The sequence below is a fragment of the Dendrobates tinctorius genome, unplaced genomic scaffold, assembly GCF_039654945.1.
Source record: "Dendrobates tinctorius isolate UK_male_01 unplaced genomic scaffold, ASM3965494v1 ptg000003l, whole genome shotgun sequence".
Lineage (NCBI taxonomy): Eukaryota > Metazoa > Chordata > Amphibia > Anura > Dendrobatidae > Dendrobates > Dendrobates tinctorius.
In genome coordinates, this window is record NW_027361671.1 from 70,756,329 (window position 1) to 70,776,339 (window position 20,011).

Here is a 20,011-nt window from a genome sequence, read left to right on the forward strand (position 1 = left end):
CTTGAAATGTAATGTGGTCCCTAAAAAAAACGGTTTTGCACATTTTGTTGGAAAAATGAGAAAAATCGCTGGTCAACTTTTAAACTTTATAAGGCTACTTTCACACTTGCGTTTTTTTGCTGCGCGTTTTTTGCGCACACAAACGCATGAAAAAACGCATCATGCATTTGTGTGTGGTTTTTTTTGCAGGTTTTGGTGCGTTTTTTTTTTAAAAAAAGCATGCTTTTTTTGCGTATACGTATGCAATACCAAGTGCACGTATGTGCACCCATAGACTATAATGGGTGTTTTGCTGTAAAAAACCGCATTACGTGCGCATGCGTTTTTTTGGGGCAAGTCGGACGCACAAAAAAATGCAACAGGATGCATTTTGTGCGCCCGAGCGCACACTACAAAAAAACGCATGTGCATACAAACGCGTACAAACGCATTTGTATGCGCACCCATGTAAAAGATAGGGGGGAAAAACGCATGCTTTTTTTGCGCTAAAAAACAGCGCAAAAAAACGCAAGTGTGAAACCAGCCTAACTTCCGAACAAAAAAAAAAAATATGTTTCAAAAATTGGTGCTGATGTAAAGTAGACATGTGGGAAATGTAATGTAATAACTATTTTGTGTGACATAACTCTGACTTATGAGCATAAAAAAGTTTGAAAATTGCAAAATTTTCACCAAATTTCCACTTTTTTTTTTACAGAAATAAACGAACGTCATGTGCAACAAGTTTTACCACCATCATGAAGCACAATATGTCACAAAAAACTCTCAGAATTCGTGGGATCCGTTGAAGCGTTATAACCTCAAAATGGCAGTGGTCAGCATTGTAAAATTTGGCCTGGTCATGAAGGTGAAAACAGGCTGGGGAGGTGAAGGGGTTAAACATGATGCTGACTTACCAATAAAAAGTCACCTAGTTTTCTGTCCAGAATATGCTGTCTAGTATAACAAGACTCTAAAACCAGCGATGAGACACAGACGTATTACTTGAAGTTGGCTTTGTTATGCCTGAATGTGGTTTGACAGTCAGGAGATCAGCAGATAGAGAGGCTGGCCATCAGTTCAGGGCAGGCAAGCCATTGTATAATGGCAGGAGCACTGCACGTTGCAAAGTGAGGAAAGGCAAGTTCCTGCACCTATAATGCTAGCAGAATGCCTGAATGGAACCAATCACTTAAAAAGAAGTGGACAGCAAGTTAGAAAGTAAAGGAATCAGGACAGGTCTGGGCTTGTTAGACTGTCCAATACACTAAAAGCGTACAAGTACACGTCTCTAAGCGTACGAGCACTAACTTGTTCAGGTGGGTGATGCTTGTCTGTGAAAGAACAGATATACGTTCAATACTTCTTGACTGAAAATTAAACACAATAGGATGGTCTCTAATTATTTGCTACTAGGTTTTCTAAAAGAACATGTCAAAGGCAGATAAATATGAACTGTTATAACAATTTTATTAGAAAACTGTGGATACTTTTAGACATTTCCAATCTCAGCCAGACTTTACCATTTTCCAACCCAATTATATAGTGCATACTTTATTCACTGCACTGGCACATTCAGAAGAAAAAAAAAAAAAAACAGAAAAAAAGCATCACACATAAAAAGGTCATAAATAAAAATGAATGGGTTTTTAGTACACTCTTAAATTACAATATTACAAAAATATTAATTGATCTGTTTATGAAATGTAAAAAAAATGATGCTGAAAAACAATACAGAGCCCTAGTGCTTTGTAGCTTTTTTAACATGCAGGTGAAATTGAACCATGGATAGTAATCATCATTCATTGCAGCACAGCGGGTAGATATTGGCCAAACACGGTTCAAGTGTCATCTTATACTCCTTTTTGCCATTGCCTCTCGAATTTGGCGATCCAGCTCACTAATGATCCGATCTTCATGAGTATAAACGCCTGTTCTTAACAAGGTGTCCCGCTCTTCAATCAGGCGAGACAGAAAGTCATCCAAGCCATCATCTTGTGGTCGGGACCCCGAGGTTGTCACTCTTCGTTCCTGGCTTCTAGAAGTTTCAGGCTGCTGTTGTTTTTGGTCTTCTTGAAGCCGGAGTCTATAGAGATATAAGAGAAGCTCATATTACTAATTAACAGAGCAGCGAACATAAAGAAATGCATGAGTTTATTCATGTATTTCAGCATTTACTTATGCAAAGTGTTAGAAGGTCGATATTGACTTTTAGGATTGCTACATCCAATAGGTGGCGCTATCGGCCAAGTTTGCATATCAGATCCATAGCACTGAGCATCATGCTCACATCAGACCCTGCTACCAGAGGAGCTCATGGCACACTTAGTAATTACTGTCTTTTACACACAAAAAATCTAAGTCAAATCTGGTAAGAAGTCAGGTGACTTTAAAGAGAATCTGTCACCAAGTTTTTGCTACCCCAACTGAGAGCAGCATGATGAGAAAGCAGAGACGCAGAGACCCAGATTGCAGCGGTGTCACTTACTGGGCTGCTTTCTGCAGTTTTGATCAAATCACTGTTTTATTTGCTGCAGACCTAGCAGTTCTTGAATGCTGAGCTCTGTATACGGAGCTACATTTCATTGATGGTATCATGAATTCACAGATGTATCGCTCTAAACTGAAAGAGAAGATGCTACATTACTCCGTGCCCTTGGTAAACATGCACTTTCCCTACATGATAATGATCCAAAACACACAACTGCTACATTTCTGAAGAATAACAGGGCGAAAGGGATTCAGTGGCCAAATACGTCTCCTGATCTGAACCCAACAGAAACACCTATGGGGAATTCTGAAGAGACTAGTTGGGCATCATTCTCCATCCACCGTCCAGGCTCTAAAAGACATCGTTCTTGAAGAATGGAGAACGATAGATAGTTTTTCTTTCTATAGCGCCAACATATTCCGTAGCACTTTACAACTTTAGATGGGACTTGTACAGACAATAAGGACATTACAGAATAACACAACTCAGATACCAAAAGGAGTGCGGACCCTGCTCACAAGTTACAATCTATGAGGAAATAGGGGGGACACGATAGGTAAATGGTAAAAAGGCTTATATTGTACAATACAGCCATAATATAGCAGACATAACACTGCATGAACCGGTCACCAGTCAGTATGTGTACAGTACAGAGGGCTATTAAGTTCCCAGAGAGTGTGAACTGATGCTAACGGGGGTCATGATTTGGAAGAGAGGGGATAGTTAGATAAGTGAGGTGGGGCGATAGGCCAGTCTAAAGAAATGCGTTTAGGGGCCACGCTTAAGAATGTCGGTATTGGGAATTAATCGAATTGTCCTGGGCAGTGCATTCCAAAGGATTAGCGACAAATGTTGTAATATGTCACCAACTTGTTCATTCCATGCCATCCTTAAAAATAATCAAGGTCATACAAAATACTAGATGTAATAGTTTTGATGTGGGGTGTATTTATTTTGCATCAACTAATTTGAGTAAAACTGAAGATTTTTTTTAATATATTAATGTATTTAATGTAATTAACCTTACATTCATGTTATGGGTTAAAAAAGTGTTCTGTGAAATTTGGAAATTGTTCTTGTGTTTAGTGACATATTGAGTAAGGCTAGTTTCACACTAGCGCTTTGGAGCGCAGCGACGGCCGCCGCTAAGCCCCGCCCCCTGCCGAGCCTCCGCCGGTAGCTCCGCCTACCGGCGCATGACGCTGCATGCGTCCTGCGTCCCCTATCTTTGTCACTGGGGGCGCAGGCTGTGCGCAGTATGCGTTTGGCGGCGCATGCGCCTTTTTGACGGTGCACCGAGCACAACCAAACTGCAGCAGGTTGCGTTTGGCACAGGTTGGCGCACCGTCAAAAGGACGCATGCGCCGCCAAATGCATACTGCGCACGGCCTGCGCCCCCAGTGATAAAGATAGGGGACGCAGGACGCATGCAGCGTCATGCGCCGGTAGGCGGAGCTACCGGCGGAGGCGTGGCAGGGGCGGGGCTTAGCGGCGGCCGTGCGCAGGCCGTCGCTGCGCTCAAAAGCGCTAGTGTGAAACTAGCCTAAGAGCTTCCTTTTCAGGGGGATGTACTCATTTATGCTGCCCACTGTGTAGCTGAAGCTACGTCCAATTCCTTAGCTGCTGAAGTGAATAGGGACCGTGGCATCTCAGGTATTTGACAGATGGAGGGGGCTCTATTAGTCCATTGTCAAGAACCCCCTCAGCCATGCACAATGCCGCAGTTGAGCAGCAGAACGCAGGCACACACAATACTGGAGTTCACTTTAGTACCTATTTAGTTCATTTCGGATTTCCTCCAACTCTAGACGTTCGTTCTTCACCGTGTCTTTCTCTTCTGCTGCCAGATAGCGCAATCTCATTTGTTCAAGTTCTTCTTGTTGCTTTTTAAGTCTTGCCATAGCATTCTCTTGTTCTCGCTTTATAAAACGATATAAAAAATATGTATATTAAAATGTGCATTAAAAATATGTAATATAGTGAATAAAAAAAAAAATAGAAGGTTCAATAAAAACTGGGCATGGATGTTTATTTAATGTCATATCTCCACATGAGGTTGTTGTGGCTTTCTTAAAGTAACACTGTCACCACGTTTTTGCTACCCTGAAAGGAGAATAATGTAAGGGCAGAGACCCTGATTCCAGCGATCACTTATTGGGTTGCTTGCCGTTATTTTGATAAATTCACTTTTACCTGCTGAAAATCTACCAGTTCTCTGAATTTAACCCCACCCACCCCAAAGATTTCTGCCTATGCATAGTGTACACAAAAAGCTACCACTCAGTGGTTTGGGTGGGTTTAAACAGAGTTCATGAATATGGAGGACTACATAGCAGCATGTTTACTAATCCTCTAGTGATCTTCTTTTGATAAAACAGGAATTTTATGAAAACTAAAGCAATCAGCCTAGTAAGTGACATACCGCTGGAATCAGAGTATCTGCTCCTACATCATGCTGCTCTCAAAAGAAGCAGCAAAAACCTGGTGACAAGTTCCCTTTAAATACTTTGACAATGTAGCATTTCCTCCCTGTATTAAAGAGGTAGTGAAAAACATTTTCTTCCTAGACTTTAAACTATACGGACACATCTGACTGACACTTGTATACACTGGGTGGTTATTTGTATCCATATTAAAAATGTGTCAACTACCAAAAAAAAAAAATGCTGCTCTTAAATTATAGTTTTCAAACATTACAGTCAGGCGAGTCACACTGAACCCACCACACTTATCTTTTTATCACGAGCAGCCCTCTGCTGTCCCCTATCATCAGGAGAATTACGCAATTGACCAATGATTCAAGTAGGAGGCTGCGGTTGTTTCGACTAACAGACAGGTAATTTGAGAACAGTGAGCGCATGGTATATACACCTCCAATTCTAATGCATGGAATATATGTATATAGACCCAGTACGGTCACTGTTCGCTCCATAATATCAAAAGTAACTACACGCTACCACCAATCATTTTTACAGATCAATTGGACACCTAACAGGTAGCTTATGGCTTCAGTGTGCGGTTTTCAGAACAAAAGGAATAGAACTATTAAATATATTTAATCCAAAAAGACAGGCAGTGTTTATAAAAAAAAAATATATACAAAAGATTTTAGAAAGGCAACAAAACAATACAGCATATACAATTACATAAAAAGAAAAGGATTAACTAATGAAACTTACTAAACACCGGTCACAGAGATTGCTCAGAAAAACGTTTGGTTAGTGTGGATAAAGCATTCACTAGTATGTATCTTCCTTAGCATTGAACACGAATCATAAATTTGCCTTGTATTTTTATCATCACCTAAGTTACACCCACACACTTCCCCTTGATGACCTCACATGGGGAATGTTTTTTGGATGTTCTCAGCCCTCCATGCTTTTATGAAATCCACAACATTTACAACAGTTTTGCTTTTGATGCTCACAGGCATTCAATATTGCCGTCATATTTTTTATCGTGATTATACCTTTTCGACAGGAAACATGGCATGGCTGTTGTCCGCTAATCGGCCACTATTAATTTGGGGATTATTGACATGCATCACAGTTATGAAAAACATGCATATTTTTCCCCTATTAGTCCTTAAGTTGAAAATGTATATTCCATCAATATCGGATCTATACAAACCCCAATATTCATAACTTTCCTCTGATGCTCAAATGTTGGAAGCAGTCTGTTCCGAACAAGCTGGTTCTTGTGAAAGGTTATTTCACCGCCTTTAATTAAACAAGCCCCAGACTTCATGTCTATTCCCAGCAAGCAAGCTAGTCTTAACTATCTGTCCACTCCACTGGGTCCTATCTTCACTTGGGTGTTTTAATGAGTTTCTCTCACCTCTTCACTACACATAATTTCCCCTCTTTCCCCATGTTAAACTTGTGGTTCTACTTCAAAAAGTGGTTTAGATTGTAAGCTAGTTGTTTTCTTTGACAATGATACAAATGAAGAACATCTTCTTCCATACAGGGCATACAGCCACCGACTCATTGCTTCAAAATATGACGTGAATCCGATTAATCAACATGTGTAATTTGTACACCACTCTTGATCAAGTGTGCACTGGAGTAAAGAACGTCAGAGAGGTATGCTTCTTAATGTCAGAAATACACTCCAATCATGAACTGGAGTAAATTTCTGTCATCACTTACATCACTGTCATGGCATAAGTTATGAGCGAATATACTCGTTGCTTGGGTTTTCCTGAGCATGCTCGGGTGGTCTGAGTATTTTGGCGTGCTCGGAGATTTAGTTTTCGTTGCCTGAGCTGTATGACTTGCGTTCAGGCAGTCTAGCAGATCAGGCTCTCTAGCAGTCGCAAGTCATGCAGCTGTGGAGACGAAAACTAAATCTCCAAGCACGCCCAAATACTCGGAGATCACCCGAGCAACGAGTATACTCGCTCACCACTAATTATGATGCATTTGCCAGATAGCGCTCAGCCATGCCACTCCCTCTTAACTCAGCCGGTTTTTTTATAAAGATGCTAGAGCGGGCACAAAAAAATTACTATGTTAATTGTTTTGTTTTTTTGTTTCTTTTTTGCAACATTTCAGTTTACTCCAGATTTCCGATGCAAATGGTTTGGTGAATCAACTCCAAGGTCTGTACATGAAAGTATTATAAAACAATTTTACTCCTTTAATGCCAGGAATTTCCTCTTTTTTTTTGCTTTCGTTTTTTCCTCCCCATCTTCTAGGAGCCATAACTTTTTCATTTTTCAATCAATACAGCCATATGAGGGCTTGTTTATTGCTAGAAGAGGTGCACTTTTGAATGACACCATTCCATGTGCCATTCCACTATTGATTTTTTATGTCCCATGTTCAGTATGGTAAAACTGACCTGTCATGATGATTCTCCAGGTCAGTATGAGTAAACAGATACCAAGCATATATTTTTTTAGGTTAGCATCCGTGAAAGGGGTTAAATGCTATAGTACAGTGCTTTTTAAACTGTGAGGTGCCTCTCGTTGCAGAATTGTCAGAAGCGATTATAAACTGCTCATTGCTTTTTAGCTAGTTGTAGAAATCTATAAGTGACTCATTTTGTACTTCATTTAATGGTATACAGAATTCAAGAAACAAAAAAAGTATTTATGATTTTGGCATAATCTTGCACCACCAACGGTGAAGCTCAAAAACAAAAAGCTTGCAACGCCCTGCTACATACATAAGGCCTGTTGCATACTTTGTATAACCTCACATCTCCAAAACTTTTTAGTTTTGGAGTCAACACAATAGTGCAATGGCAAAATGTTGAGAAATGTGACGTAGATGTGTTTTGCCAGAGAATTTGATATCTATTTAGTCCAAAAGCAAAAAATGTCCTTGACCATGTAATAAACTTATATAACAATATTTCATGTCTTAGGAATATCCCAATTTTTAAACATCGTAAAACTGGAGCAATTAATACAGAGATAATGGGTAGTTGTGGAACGTATAATTTACAGTATACAGTTAAATTCCACAAATCAGTCTGTTCTCAAATACCCCAACTCCGCCTCAAACAATTCAGTACGAACATTGAAGACATTCTGGAAAGTAGCAGGGGTGCAGCGATAGTTTGCATTTGCCGTGTTATGGGATCCTGCCTAGTGACTCCTTGAACCATGTCTGGCTCCACACTAGAACATCAATCTTTCACTCATATAAGCCATGTTTTACTTGCTGCATCTGAAAATTAATTATCGCTTTAAATATTCTCAATGTTTTGGCAACGTGACCAAGTCATTAATACATGAACTCACCAGTTAGACATGTAAAGTCTGATTGTTATGGTTGAAGACAAATCATAGGGTGGATCACAGATGTAAGAAAGAGAAAAGAAAGCAGTATAACAAATGAAGGACTAACCAGCGGTCAGTAGGAAAAATCTGTAAAAAATATTAATAGAAGGCCAGTGGCCTATGGTGAGGCCGAAAACCAACAAGTATGGTGGCAAATAAGGGAGTTTGGTGGTTTGGCACAAACAGCAGGTGGGTGGGTATATTTTTTGGGGGGTTCTGTGTGGTCAACGCACTGAGGGACCCTACCTTTTAGATCAACAGTCCACATATACATGAAAGATGAAAGACCGCGAAACCTTGAGGCTAAGTGCACACGTTGCAGAAAATTTCTGCACAAAAACCTGAATCCCTTCCCAGAAACCGCACCTATTTTTCCGCGACGGTTTTTGCGCGTTTTTGATGCGTTTTTTACCGCAGCGGTTTCTAAAAGCATGGGAGAAGCCTAAACCGCGGGAAAAAACGCAAAATTAATGAGCATGCTGCGGTTTTTACCGCAATGCGTTTTTTTCGCGGTAAAAACGCATCAATGTGCACAAAAAGTGCAAAATGCATAGAAATGACTGTGCACCTTATTTTTAGCGGTTTTATAGCGGTTTTATAGTGAAAACCGCAGTAAAAACCGCTAAAAAAAAACGCTGTGTGTGAACACAGCCTTACAATTCTGGCGGGACTGGACGAACATCTGATGCGTACGAGGATCTCCTTACTCACCACCGATATGGGGGGGGAAGGTAAGAATCTGGCAGTTCAAATTTCAACATCCCATTTTTTAGTTTCTTCCCACAGAAAACACCTGGGAGCAGTGTAGAGATGTACGCTCATATGCATGGGGGAAGTTGATGGAGAGAAGTGTTGATGAAGGAAAGTTTGGCTGGCAACTATCTAGTGTATGGTTGGCATAAAAGGACTGCTCATAGTTTTAATCAATGGAATTTTGAGCCATTAGACTTAATTTTCAATTATTAAAATACTGACTTAAATATGCAAAATAGCATGTATTTTTAGAACCCAGATAGTTTCATTTCACTGTAATGTTCAGACATATATTATATATGAATGCAACAGCACCTGCAGTGGGACCTATGTGTGCAGAGACGACTGATGCCGGGATTACAGAGACAGTCACAACAGCAGACATTAAGACTGTGTGCCCATGTTGCGTTTTTTAAGCGTTTGCGCAGCGGCAAGGCCGACGCGGAAATGCTTAAAAAAAACGCTAGTTAAAATGCATCCATTGCAATCCCATGGGATTCCACAGTTGTTGTGCCAATGCTGCAGATTTTTCTGCGCAGAATCGCATTGTGGAAAAACCCGCAGCATGTCCATTAGTTTTGCAGAATCGCGGCAATTCCGCCGCCATAGGATTGCATTGAAGCGCTCACTTTACACATGTGACTATGCCCACCATGCGTAAGGTGAGCGTTTCATGTGCGGATGGTACCCAGGGTCTGGAGGAGAGGAGACTCTCCTCCAGACCCTGGGTACCATAATCCTGTTAAAAATAGAATTAAAATAAAGAATAGGGATATACTCACCTTCTGTCGGCCTCCGGAGTCCTCCTGGTCCTCAGTGGTGCTTCCCAGGTGTGCTTTGCGACAAAATGACCTTTGCGACGTCACATCGAGTGACGTCACAAAGGTCATTCTCGCAAAGCACGCCTGGGAACGGAACAGACCGGGAGTTCCGCTGAGGAGATCAGGGGCCGACAGAAGGTGAGTATATCCATATTTTTTTATTATTTTTAATATTCTTTTACTATTGATGCCGCATAGGCAGCATCAATAGTGAAACTTTGGTCACACTTGTCAAGCACTATGCTTGACAAGTGTGACCAACCTGTTAATCACTTTTCCAAGGGATGCTTCAGATCGCTTGGAAAAACGCTTGAATTCCGCAAGCTAAAAACGCTTGCATAAAACTTGTACTTTGCGGGAAAACGCATGCGAACTCCGCATGCGTTTTACCCACGGCGGGGAGCTGCGGAAATGCTGCAGCATTTCTGAAACGTGGGCACACAGCCTAAGGCTATGGTAAACAGTGAGTGCTGACAGCCCAGCAGCTCAGTGTGTTAGGAGAGTAGTTGAAACCCTGCTCTGTGTAGCACAAGCGATCAGATGATCACAGCTTCTAGTCTCCCATGACTATTGAAACAAGTAAAAAAAAATGTTTTTAAAAAATGTAAAAAGTTCAAATTACATCCCATTCACCTAAAACAAAACAAAAAAAACAAAAAAAACACAAACCCCCCCCCCCCACATATTTGGTATAGCCGGGATCAGAATCGCATAATCTATCAATATACAAAAAGATTAAAAAAAAAAACGCCAGAATTATGTTTTATTTGTTGCCGCAACATTGCATTAAAATGCAATAACAGGCGATCAAAAGATCGTATCTGCACCAAAATGGTATAAATAAAAACGCCAGCTTGGCACGCAAAAAAAAAGCCCTCACCCAACCCAAGATCACAAAAAATGGAAACGCTAGGGGTCTCGGAAAATGGTGACTTTTCTTTTTTAGAAACTTTACATTTGTTTTTCACCACTTAAATGAAAAAGTACCTAGACATGTTTGGTACCTCCAAACTCGTAATTAGCAGGAGAATCATAAGGGCAGGTCAGTTTCAGCATTTAGTGAACATGGTAATAAAAAAAAAAAAAAAAAAAAAAAAAAAAAAAAAATTGTGGAATTGCATTTTTTTGCAATTTCACCGCATTTTTAATTTTTTTTTACCCATTTTACAGTACAGTACACGGCAGAAACAATGGTGTTGTTCAAAAGTACAACTCTTCCAGAAAAACACAAGCCCTCACACGGCCATATTGACGGAAAAATAAAAAAGTCATGGCTCTGGGAATAAGGGGAGCAAAGAACGTTAACTCAAAAATGGAAAAACCCAAGGTGGTGATGGGTTTAAAAACACTTTTCTAATATACCTCCGTCCCACTCCATCAGTAACCTGCAGCTTTAGGATCACAAGGGGACATGCTGCCAATGCCAACGTCACATCCTGCAATCACGTAACGGATATATCGATTCAGCAGTCACAACATCATTCTGGATATTTTAGTGCTGTCACAGGCAGATGAGAACACAGCTTTCACCACACTGATAAATTGCAGAGAGGACACTACAAATAAATTCTAGTGTCTGCTCCGTTATCGCAGCCCTCGGCCCTTAATGTCTTTGACACTTCCCCTTCATGTAATGTAGGCAAAACTAAAAAGGAATATAAAAATACAAGCAATGTGGACTAGAAAGAAGATAAAATGCCTTATCTAACCTTCAGGAAGATGCCGCTATTACCAATTTATCAGCAGCCCTCTTACAGTAGGATGCCAAGAACTCTTTGCTTCCATCACATTTTCATCACATGCCGGGTGCGAGATTTCTTTCCACCCAAGTGATGAAAGTCCAGAAATCCAGCCATAAATATACTAAAACGTCTTAGGAAGACACAGGGCTTCCACAGTCAGAGAAATACCGGTAATTCACAATGTGAACCTACCATAATTCTGTGCTGCTTCAAAAAATAAAAAACAAAATAATGGCGCTCCTGAGTGCAGCCAACACAGTGCGTCTCCGTCACCAAGCCCTTTAGATTGTGAGTTCATCAGGGCAGAGATTATTCTTGTGTATAGAGCTCATCTGTTTTGTTTTTTTGCTTTTCTATAACTTTTTTGTCCGCCTGTCAATAGCCATATGTGTGCTTGTATTTTTTGGCCGGACGAGTTGCAATTTTCGATGACACTTATTAATTTTACAGTTCAAGAAAGGAGGAAACAATTATAAGTGTTTTAAAATTGCGAGGAAAAAAAAAGGCAATTCAGTCAGCTTTTTTTTTTTTTTTGGGGGGGGGGAGTCAGGGAGTGGCATTGCTTTCTATGCCTTTCGGTGTGGTAAAAACTAGGTTTCTCCAGATCAGCACCATTAAAAAGTTTCTCATGTGATTTTTTTTTCTCATTAATGTAAATGTGTTCAAACCGTTGCAAAAATGCGGAAGGATTCGACATGATGTCGATCCGAAACGCCTTCACATCTGCAAGGAAAAAATAAGCAGCTTATGCATGAGATTTAGAGATCGGATTCACTTTGCTGAGATAGTGAAGTGCTGAACTTTTGGCAGCAAAAACCCGAAGTGTGAACAGAGCTCTACTGACATATTTCCTCTTTTTCCTTGTTATGAAGGGGGTAGTATCCTCAAATCTTCCCTATGGGCATCGTCATAAGGATCACACCCACTTGGTTAACAAGACTAAATTTATATACAGAGAAGGCGAGGACATCTATCAGGAACGGCGAGGCGCAGGAAAAAAAAGCAATGCTAGATTCAGTTAAAGCACCACTCCGGCGCCTCCCCCCCCCAGTGCTGGAATGGTGTTTCTAATCTGAGATCACCGACCCTAGTTTTAATTACACTTATCAGCCGCGTCTTCACCTTGTATCGGTGCTGCTCCTGTCTGGCGGCACCATCTTGTGGAGCGCAATTTCTGACTGGCCTCAATTCTGAAGAACAGTAAATCTCAGAAGCTCTAAATGTAAGTCTATGAGAGCCAGAAGGAAGCTTTCACAGACCTGCATTGAAAAGTGACCCCTGGCTCACTCCTGCATACAATGGAAAGATTTGGCAGGTTATAAACTGATGGAGGCTGACCGGAGTACCACCAAGAAGGTGAAGACGGCGGAGGGCAAGTATGAGAATGGGGGAGGAACCTTAGATGAGAAGAGAAGCACCACTCCAGAGGTAAAAATTTAAAAAAAAAACAAAAAAAAACAGTGGAGTAGTGCTTTAAACAGAAACAGACAAGACAAACCATGCATAGGACAAGTAGCTTTTGATATCCTCCCCCCCCCCCCCCAAACACACAATTATAAAGCAGTAGCAGAAGAAAGGATATACTCCCATGTAGGCTTTATATTACAATGGTACATTTACATTTTAAAAGCCGTTTTAGGGCGTCTGAGGATTTAAGAAGGTCCATGAGTTTAGTTTATTATTTGGTCCCAGAATGGACACAGACTCCAATTCCAGAACACCTGCATGTAACACATGGATTTTGCTGTGGATTTAACTCACTATGTCGTGTGTGATGTACCCCTTCATTTAATGCAGTCGGATATGTTTTCCAGACCAGGAAAAAAAAAAAAAAGTATCATGATGTCCGTTATACTGTGTTTATCAAATACAGTTCTAGAGTTAATATACTTTTTAAATGGTTCTTTAAACCTCTCCACCCCCCAGCCCGTTTGCACCTTCTTTTTCAATGCTGACCAGTCACTTTATGTGGCAATAACTTTGGAACGCTTCAACGGATTCGACTGATTCTCAGACCGTTTTTTCGTGAGATATCATACTTCATGATAGTTGTAAAATTTATTTGATTTTACTTACGTTTATTTGTAGAAACAAAATCAGAAATTTGGCAAAACATAAAATAGTTAATAACATTTCCCACATATCTACATCAGCACAATTTGTGAAATTTATTTTTTTTTGTTAAGATGTTATAAGGGTTAAAAGTTGGCCAGGAATTTCTCATTTACACAAGAAAATTTACAAAACCATTTTTAAAGGGATCACATCACATTTGAAGTGACTTTGAGGGGCCTATATGACAGAAAATACCCAAAAGTCCCACCATTCTAAAAATTGCATCCCTTAAGTTACTCAAAAACCACATTCAAGAAGTTTAATAACCTTTCAGGTGCTTCCCAGGAATTAATGGAATGTGGAAGGAAAAAATAAAACATTTCACTTTTTCACAAATATTTTCCTTTATGCAGATATTGTGGGGGAAAACCGCTGTTTGGATGCATGGCAGGGCTTGGAATTTAAGGAGCGCCAATTGACTTTTTGAATACAAAATTTGCTGGAATAATTAGCGGACGCCATGTCACGTTTGGAGATCCTCTGATGTGCCCAAACAGTGGAAATCCCCCACAAGTGACATCATTTTGGAAAGTAGACTCCTCAGGGAAGTTATCTAGATGTGTATTGAACACCTTGAACCCCCAGGTGCTTCACAGAAGTTTATAATGTTGAGACGTGTGTGTGTGTGGGTGTGTGGGGGGGAAAATCACATTTTTCACACTAAAATGTCTTTTAGCTCCAAATTTTGCAATTTCTCAAGGGTAACAGGAGAACATGGACCCCAAAATTTGTTGTGCAATTTCTCCTGACTTCACCGATACCCCATATGTGGTCAAAAACTACTTTTGAGGCACAGCTCAGAAGGGAAGGAGCGCCATATTACAGTGCAAATTTTGCTGCACTGGTTCGAGGGTGCCATGTCACATTAGCAGAGCCCCTGAGGTGACAGAACAGCAGAACCCCCCATAAGTGACCCCATTTTACAAATTGCACCTCTCAATGAATTCATCTAGGGGTGCAGTGATCATAGTGACATCACAGGTGTGTCACAGAATTTGATACCATCGGGCACTGAAGAAAAAATAATTTACATTTTTACCACCAAGATTGTGTGTTAGTCCCAAATTTTACATTTTCATACTGGGAAATGGGTAAAATGGCATCAAAATTGTCCTACAATTTCTGCTGAATGTAAATACCCCATATGTGGCTGTACAATACTGCTTGGGAGGACGGAGCGCTATTTGCCTCCTGAAGCGCAGATTTTCCTAGATTAGTTTGCGGACTCCATATACAGAACCCCTAAGTGCTATGAAGGCAGAATTCCCCCTCCAGTGACCCCATTTTACAAATTATACCACTTTGGGAATTTATCTTTAGGTGTAGTGACGATTTTGACTCCATGCTGATTGAAAATTGCAAAGTTCCAGAGTAGTGATCAGTGCGTTATAATGATCAGTACATTATGACCAGTGCATGCTTCTGTAGACTTGCACTCATAAATTAGGTGGGTTCTCATCACTACAGAAATGCCAAAAATGTGGGCACTAAAAGTGTTATAGACATCCTGGAGCTCATAAGAGAGGAGGCATTTGGATTTCGGAGGACAGAATTTGCTGAAATTCTTTTGGGGGAGGGGAGCAAAGGTCATTTCGCCTTTCCAGGGCCTTTGTGCTACCAGTAATTAGGAAGCCCCTTATATTTCCATTGACCAATGATGGACCTGAGTGGGGATTTGCATTTTTTTGTGGATTGAGTTGAAGCTTTTATTGGGAACATTTTACAGAACATTTAGGATTACATTTAACCGGCGCTCTACGCTAAGCACTTACATTGGGGCTTCCCTTTAAATCTTGGAGTGATGTATTTCAAATGAAACCAGTGAGGGATCCATTCACTATAATGAGACAGCAGAGTTACTTTGGACTCCGTCTGGCCTCTGTTCAGTGTTGTCCTTTTCAGAAGGGCACAAAACTGTGGTCAGCAGCGCTTTTATGCTTGCCTAAAAAGACAAACACCACCGGAACACAGGTCCTATGGTGTCCACAGTGCCTCCATCAGCCTTATTATAGGGAATCTTCCACCCGGGGTTCTGTCTGAATCACGTATTTCAAATATTTACACGGAAACCCCGGTGGAAGCCCTCTGCGCAAGATAAATATGCACTGAGCTTTACTGCGATCTTTGGGAGGCAGAATGAACAAATCAACATTTGAATTGGTTCATTTTTTTACACCATTCGTCATGCTGTATAAGTGATCACGACTTTATTCTTCGGATTGGTGCAATTACAGCGATACCAGATTTATATCGGGTTTCTATGTTTGGCTGCTGTCACACACTAAAAGCTTTTTATTGCAAAAATGCATTGTCATATTTAAACAAGTATAATTTTTCCATATTTCGGCCGACAGTCATATGACAGCTTCTTTTTTGCAGGACAAGATGATGTTTTTATTGGTATGATTTTCAGGCACATGACTTTTTTGATTGCTTTCTATTCCGATTTTTGGGAGGTAGAACAAAAACCAGCAATACAGGAATTTTTTTTTTATACCATTCCACTTGTGGCAAAAGTGATGTGGGAGCTTTATTCTTTATTTTTTTTATGTTTTGGCGCTTTTTCACAATAAAAATTACTTTATAGAATACATTTTTACATCGCTTTGTTCTGAGAGCTATAACTTATTTTTACGCTGATGCAGCTTTATGGCATCTTGTTTATAGCGAGACAAGATGACGTTATCAGTGGTAACATGTTTATTTACATTCGTCTTTTTGATCGCGTTTTATTGCACTCTTTGTTCGGTGGTATGATTTAAAAAAAGCATAGCTTTTTGCCTTTTTTTTATGTTTTACAGTGTTCACTGAAAGAGTTAACTAGTGGGACAGTTGTACAGGTCTTCCGGAAGAGCAATACCAAATATGTGCACTTTTTGTGTTTATTTTTTTTTACATAAATAAATTTATTTATTGGTATAATATTTTTCTTTATTTGGAGTTTTTTTTTACTTATATGTTTACACTTTGTAATAACTTTTTTTTTTTTTTTTTACATTGTCCTAGGATGGGACATTACTGGTACATTACTGTATACATTACTATATAGATCACTGATCTGATACTCTGCAAAACTGCTGCTGCACTGCAGAGCATCAGAGCAGTGTCTGACATGCAAGAAAGGAGACGTGTTAGCTCACAGGTCACCTGCAGGAACCCTGAAGGACCCCGCAGCCACCATGGAGACCATCAGCACAATGCAATCGCATTGTATGGTGCTGATGGGAGCAGACAGGAAGCTCACCTTCCTGTACGATGCTACTCGATGTCGCTGTCACAATTGACAGCTGCATATAAGGGGTTAAACGTCCGCAACGGTGCTATTACTGATCGTGGGTGTTGCTGCAGGGTGTCAGGTCTCACACGGAGCTGACACCCACACCCGATCGAAGCAGTGCTCAGTGTGAGCCCTTGCGATCGTAGTGCCGTACATATACATCTCTTTGTGGGAACACAGCTCCCGCAGTATATGAACGGAGCATGTCTGGAAGGGGCTAAACATAAGGGTTAAAAGTTGATCAGCAATTTCTCATTTTGCCAACAAAATTTACAAAACCAGAAAATACTCAAACGTGACATCATTCTAAAAACTGCAGCCTTCAAGGTGCTCAAAATCACATTCAAGAAGTTTATTAACTCTTTAGGTGCTTCACAGGAATTAGAGCAATGTGGAAAGAAATGTTGCTTTAGCCCCAAATATTTAATTTCTACAATGGTAACAGGAGAAAATGGACAGTACCATTTGTTATGCAATTTTAATAATGTACGACAATAACTCATATGTGGTGGAAAACTACTGTTTGGGTGCACGGCAGGGCTCGGAAGGGAAGGAGTGCAAATTGGCTGGGATAGTTGATGCCATGTCACGTTTGCAGAGCCCCTGATGTGCCTAAACAGTGGAAATCCACACTTATCCCCCCACAAGTGACCCCATTTTGGAAACTAGACCAATGAAAGAACTCTTCTAGAGGTGTAGTGAGCACCTCGAACCTACACGTGCTTCACGGAAAGTTATAACATTGAGCCATGAAAATGAAAAAATACATTTTTCCTAGCAAAAATGTTGCTTCAGCCCCACATTTTTCCTGTGCCCAAGGGTAACAGGAGAAAATGTACTATACTATTTGCTGTTCCATATATTCTAAGTACACTGATACCCCATATGTGGTGGAAAACTACCGTTTGGAACCCTTTCCCTTCCGTGTTTCCAATTGAATTCTGGAGTGCATTTTTGACTGAAACAGATTGTGGATGCCATGTCACATTTGAAGAGCCCCTGACATGCCAAAACAGCAGAAACATACACAAGGGACCCCATTTTGCAAACTAAATACATGTGGACGCTAACTGCAGTTTTGGCACACTGTTGGGCTCAGAAGGGGGGGGGAGGGCATTTGGATTTAGGAGCGCTGGATTTCTTTTGGGGACGATGAGCCACAGCGCTTTTTCAGATTCTTTATGCTGCCAGTAACATGGAAGCCCAGTACAATTCCATTGATTGGCAACAGACCTGAGTGGAGACTTGCTTTTCATGTGGATTGAGTTGAAGGGTTTATTGGCAACATTTGGGATCATATTTATCCGGCACTCTACGTTGAGCACTTACATTAGGGTTTCGAACTAAATCTGTGAATGACGTGATTCAGATGAAACCCCTTAGGGATCCAGTCACTGAAGCAGCAGCAGAGTTACTCTGAACTCTGTCTGGCCTCTGTTCAGCGGTGTTCTTTTCAGAAGTGCACAAAACTGACCGACTGCGCTTTAATGCACACTTAAGACAGACACCGCCAGATCACAGGCCACACAGTGTCCACAGTGTCGCCATCTGCCTCATTATAGGGAATCTTCCACCAGGGGTTTCTGTTTGAATCACGAATTTCAGAGATTTACATGGAAAACCCAGCGTAAGTGCTTAACGCAGGATAAATGTGAGCTGTGCCTTACTGCGATCTTTGGGAAAAAGAACAAATGAAGAGCAGATGAAGAATTGGTTTTATATTTTACAAAGTTCCTTGTGCGGTATAAGTGATTACACAACTTTATTCTTTGGTTCGGTGCGATTACAGCGATACCAAATTTATATTCGGTTTTTAGGTTTGGCTGCTGTTACACCCTAAAAAAATGCTTTGGCTACATCTCCATATTTGAAAGCTATAATTTTTCTTGCCCTTGTGAGGGTTTGTTTTATTGCGGGACACTTATTTGTACCAGTTTTGGGCACATACTGTAACTTTTTATTTTGATAGCCTTGCATTCAGATTTTTGAGAGGCAAATAAACAGAAATTCAGGAATTGTTTATTTTGGGGGGAGGAGGGGTATATGCCATTCATGTGGTAAAATTGATAAGGCAGTTTTAATCTTCGGGTCAGTGTGTTTTGGCGCTTTCACACAAAAGTTATTTTATAAAGAAAAAAAAAATGTGTTCTTGCATCGCTCTCCGAGAGCTATAGCTATTTTATTTTTCTGCTGACAGAACAGTTTGGTGGCTTGTTTTTTGGGGGACACACAATCGCACAGTCCTCACACCGTATGTTTACAGCAGTTTACTGGGAATGAAGCTCCTGCAGCGCCATACATGTACAGTGGATGTTGTGAAGGACTTAAGATCGAGCAAAGCCTTCTATAAAATGATCAATACAAAAAAAAAAATTCATTCACAGGAGAGAAAAAAAAACACAACAATCAGACTATATTTTCATTATTGCATGCCTTAGAGCTTGCCTCTACAACATTTTTATTACAAACATCTATGCTAATTTTTGTACGATTGAATGAAAATGTGAAACTAAGCATTTACTGCCATTTGTTATTTTACTTAATCCAGACACTATGAAAATTTACGATAACTTGTAAAATAAATAAATATATAATCCAATTAATATAAAAATATATTTTTAACCTCTTAAAAAGCTTTTCCTATACAGTTTTAACTTCCTTTCGGGAGCAGGGAGGTTAAATCTTCATTAGAGACGTGCCAACCCAGAGAGTGTGGAGGACAAACGGCTTCTCAGTCAAGCAATCCCAATCTTTCCTTTGCTATGGCTGCCTATAAATCCTGAGAAGAGCGGTAAACACACATACAGTAGACTAAACAATCACTAAATAGTGGCCACTGCTCTCGCTCCCACTCGTACATACCAAGCCAGTCTGTGGGAAAATAATGCCTCTCTCACTAAGGAACTCAAGTCAAGTTTTCTGAAAATAACCCAGATCTGACAAGCCAGTAGGAGGGCCTGGATGGTTTCAAGACACAGTTTTCACCCTGCCCAAGAGCCCCGACTAATATATTTTTAAACAAACTCTTGCTTCCCATGTTTG

The 20,011-nt window shown here is 40.4% G+C and overlaps 1 protein-coding gene across 1 annotated transcript in view; it reads right to left on the minus strand.

Moving 5' to 3' along the window:
• Window positions 1–1,432: 1,432 nt before the first annotated feature.
• CEP120 (centrosomal protein 120) overlaps window positions 1,433–20,011 on the minus strand; it is a 136,685-nt gene continuing 118,106 nt past the window's right edge. Inside the window, exons 19-20 of the mRNA XM_073556586.1 lie at window positions 4,244–4,389; window positions 1,433–2,065 (exon numbers count right to left, since the gene is read on the minus strand). Coding sequence (XP_073412687.1) covers window positions 1,828–2,065; window positions 4,244–4,389 — 384 coding nt within the window. The 3' untranslated portion in view covers window positions 1,433–1,827. The remainder of the gene's footprint in view (window positions 2,066–4,243; window positions 4,390–20,011) is intronic.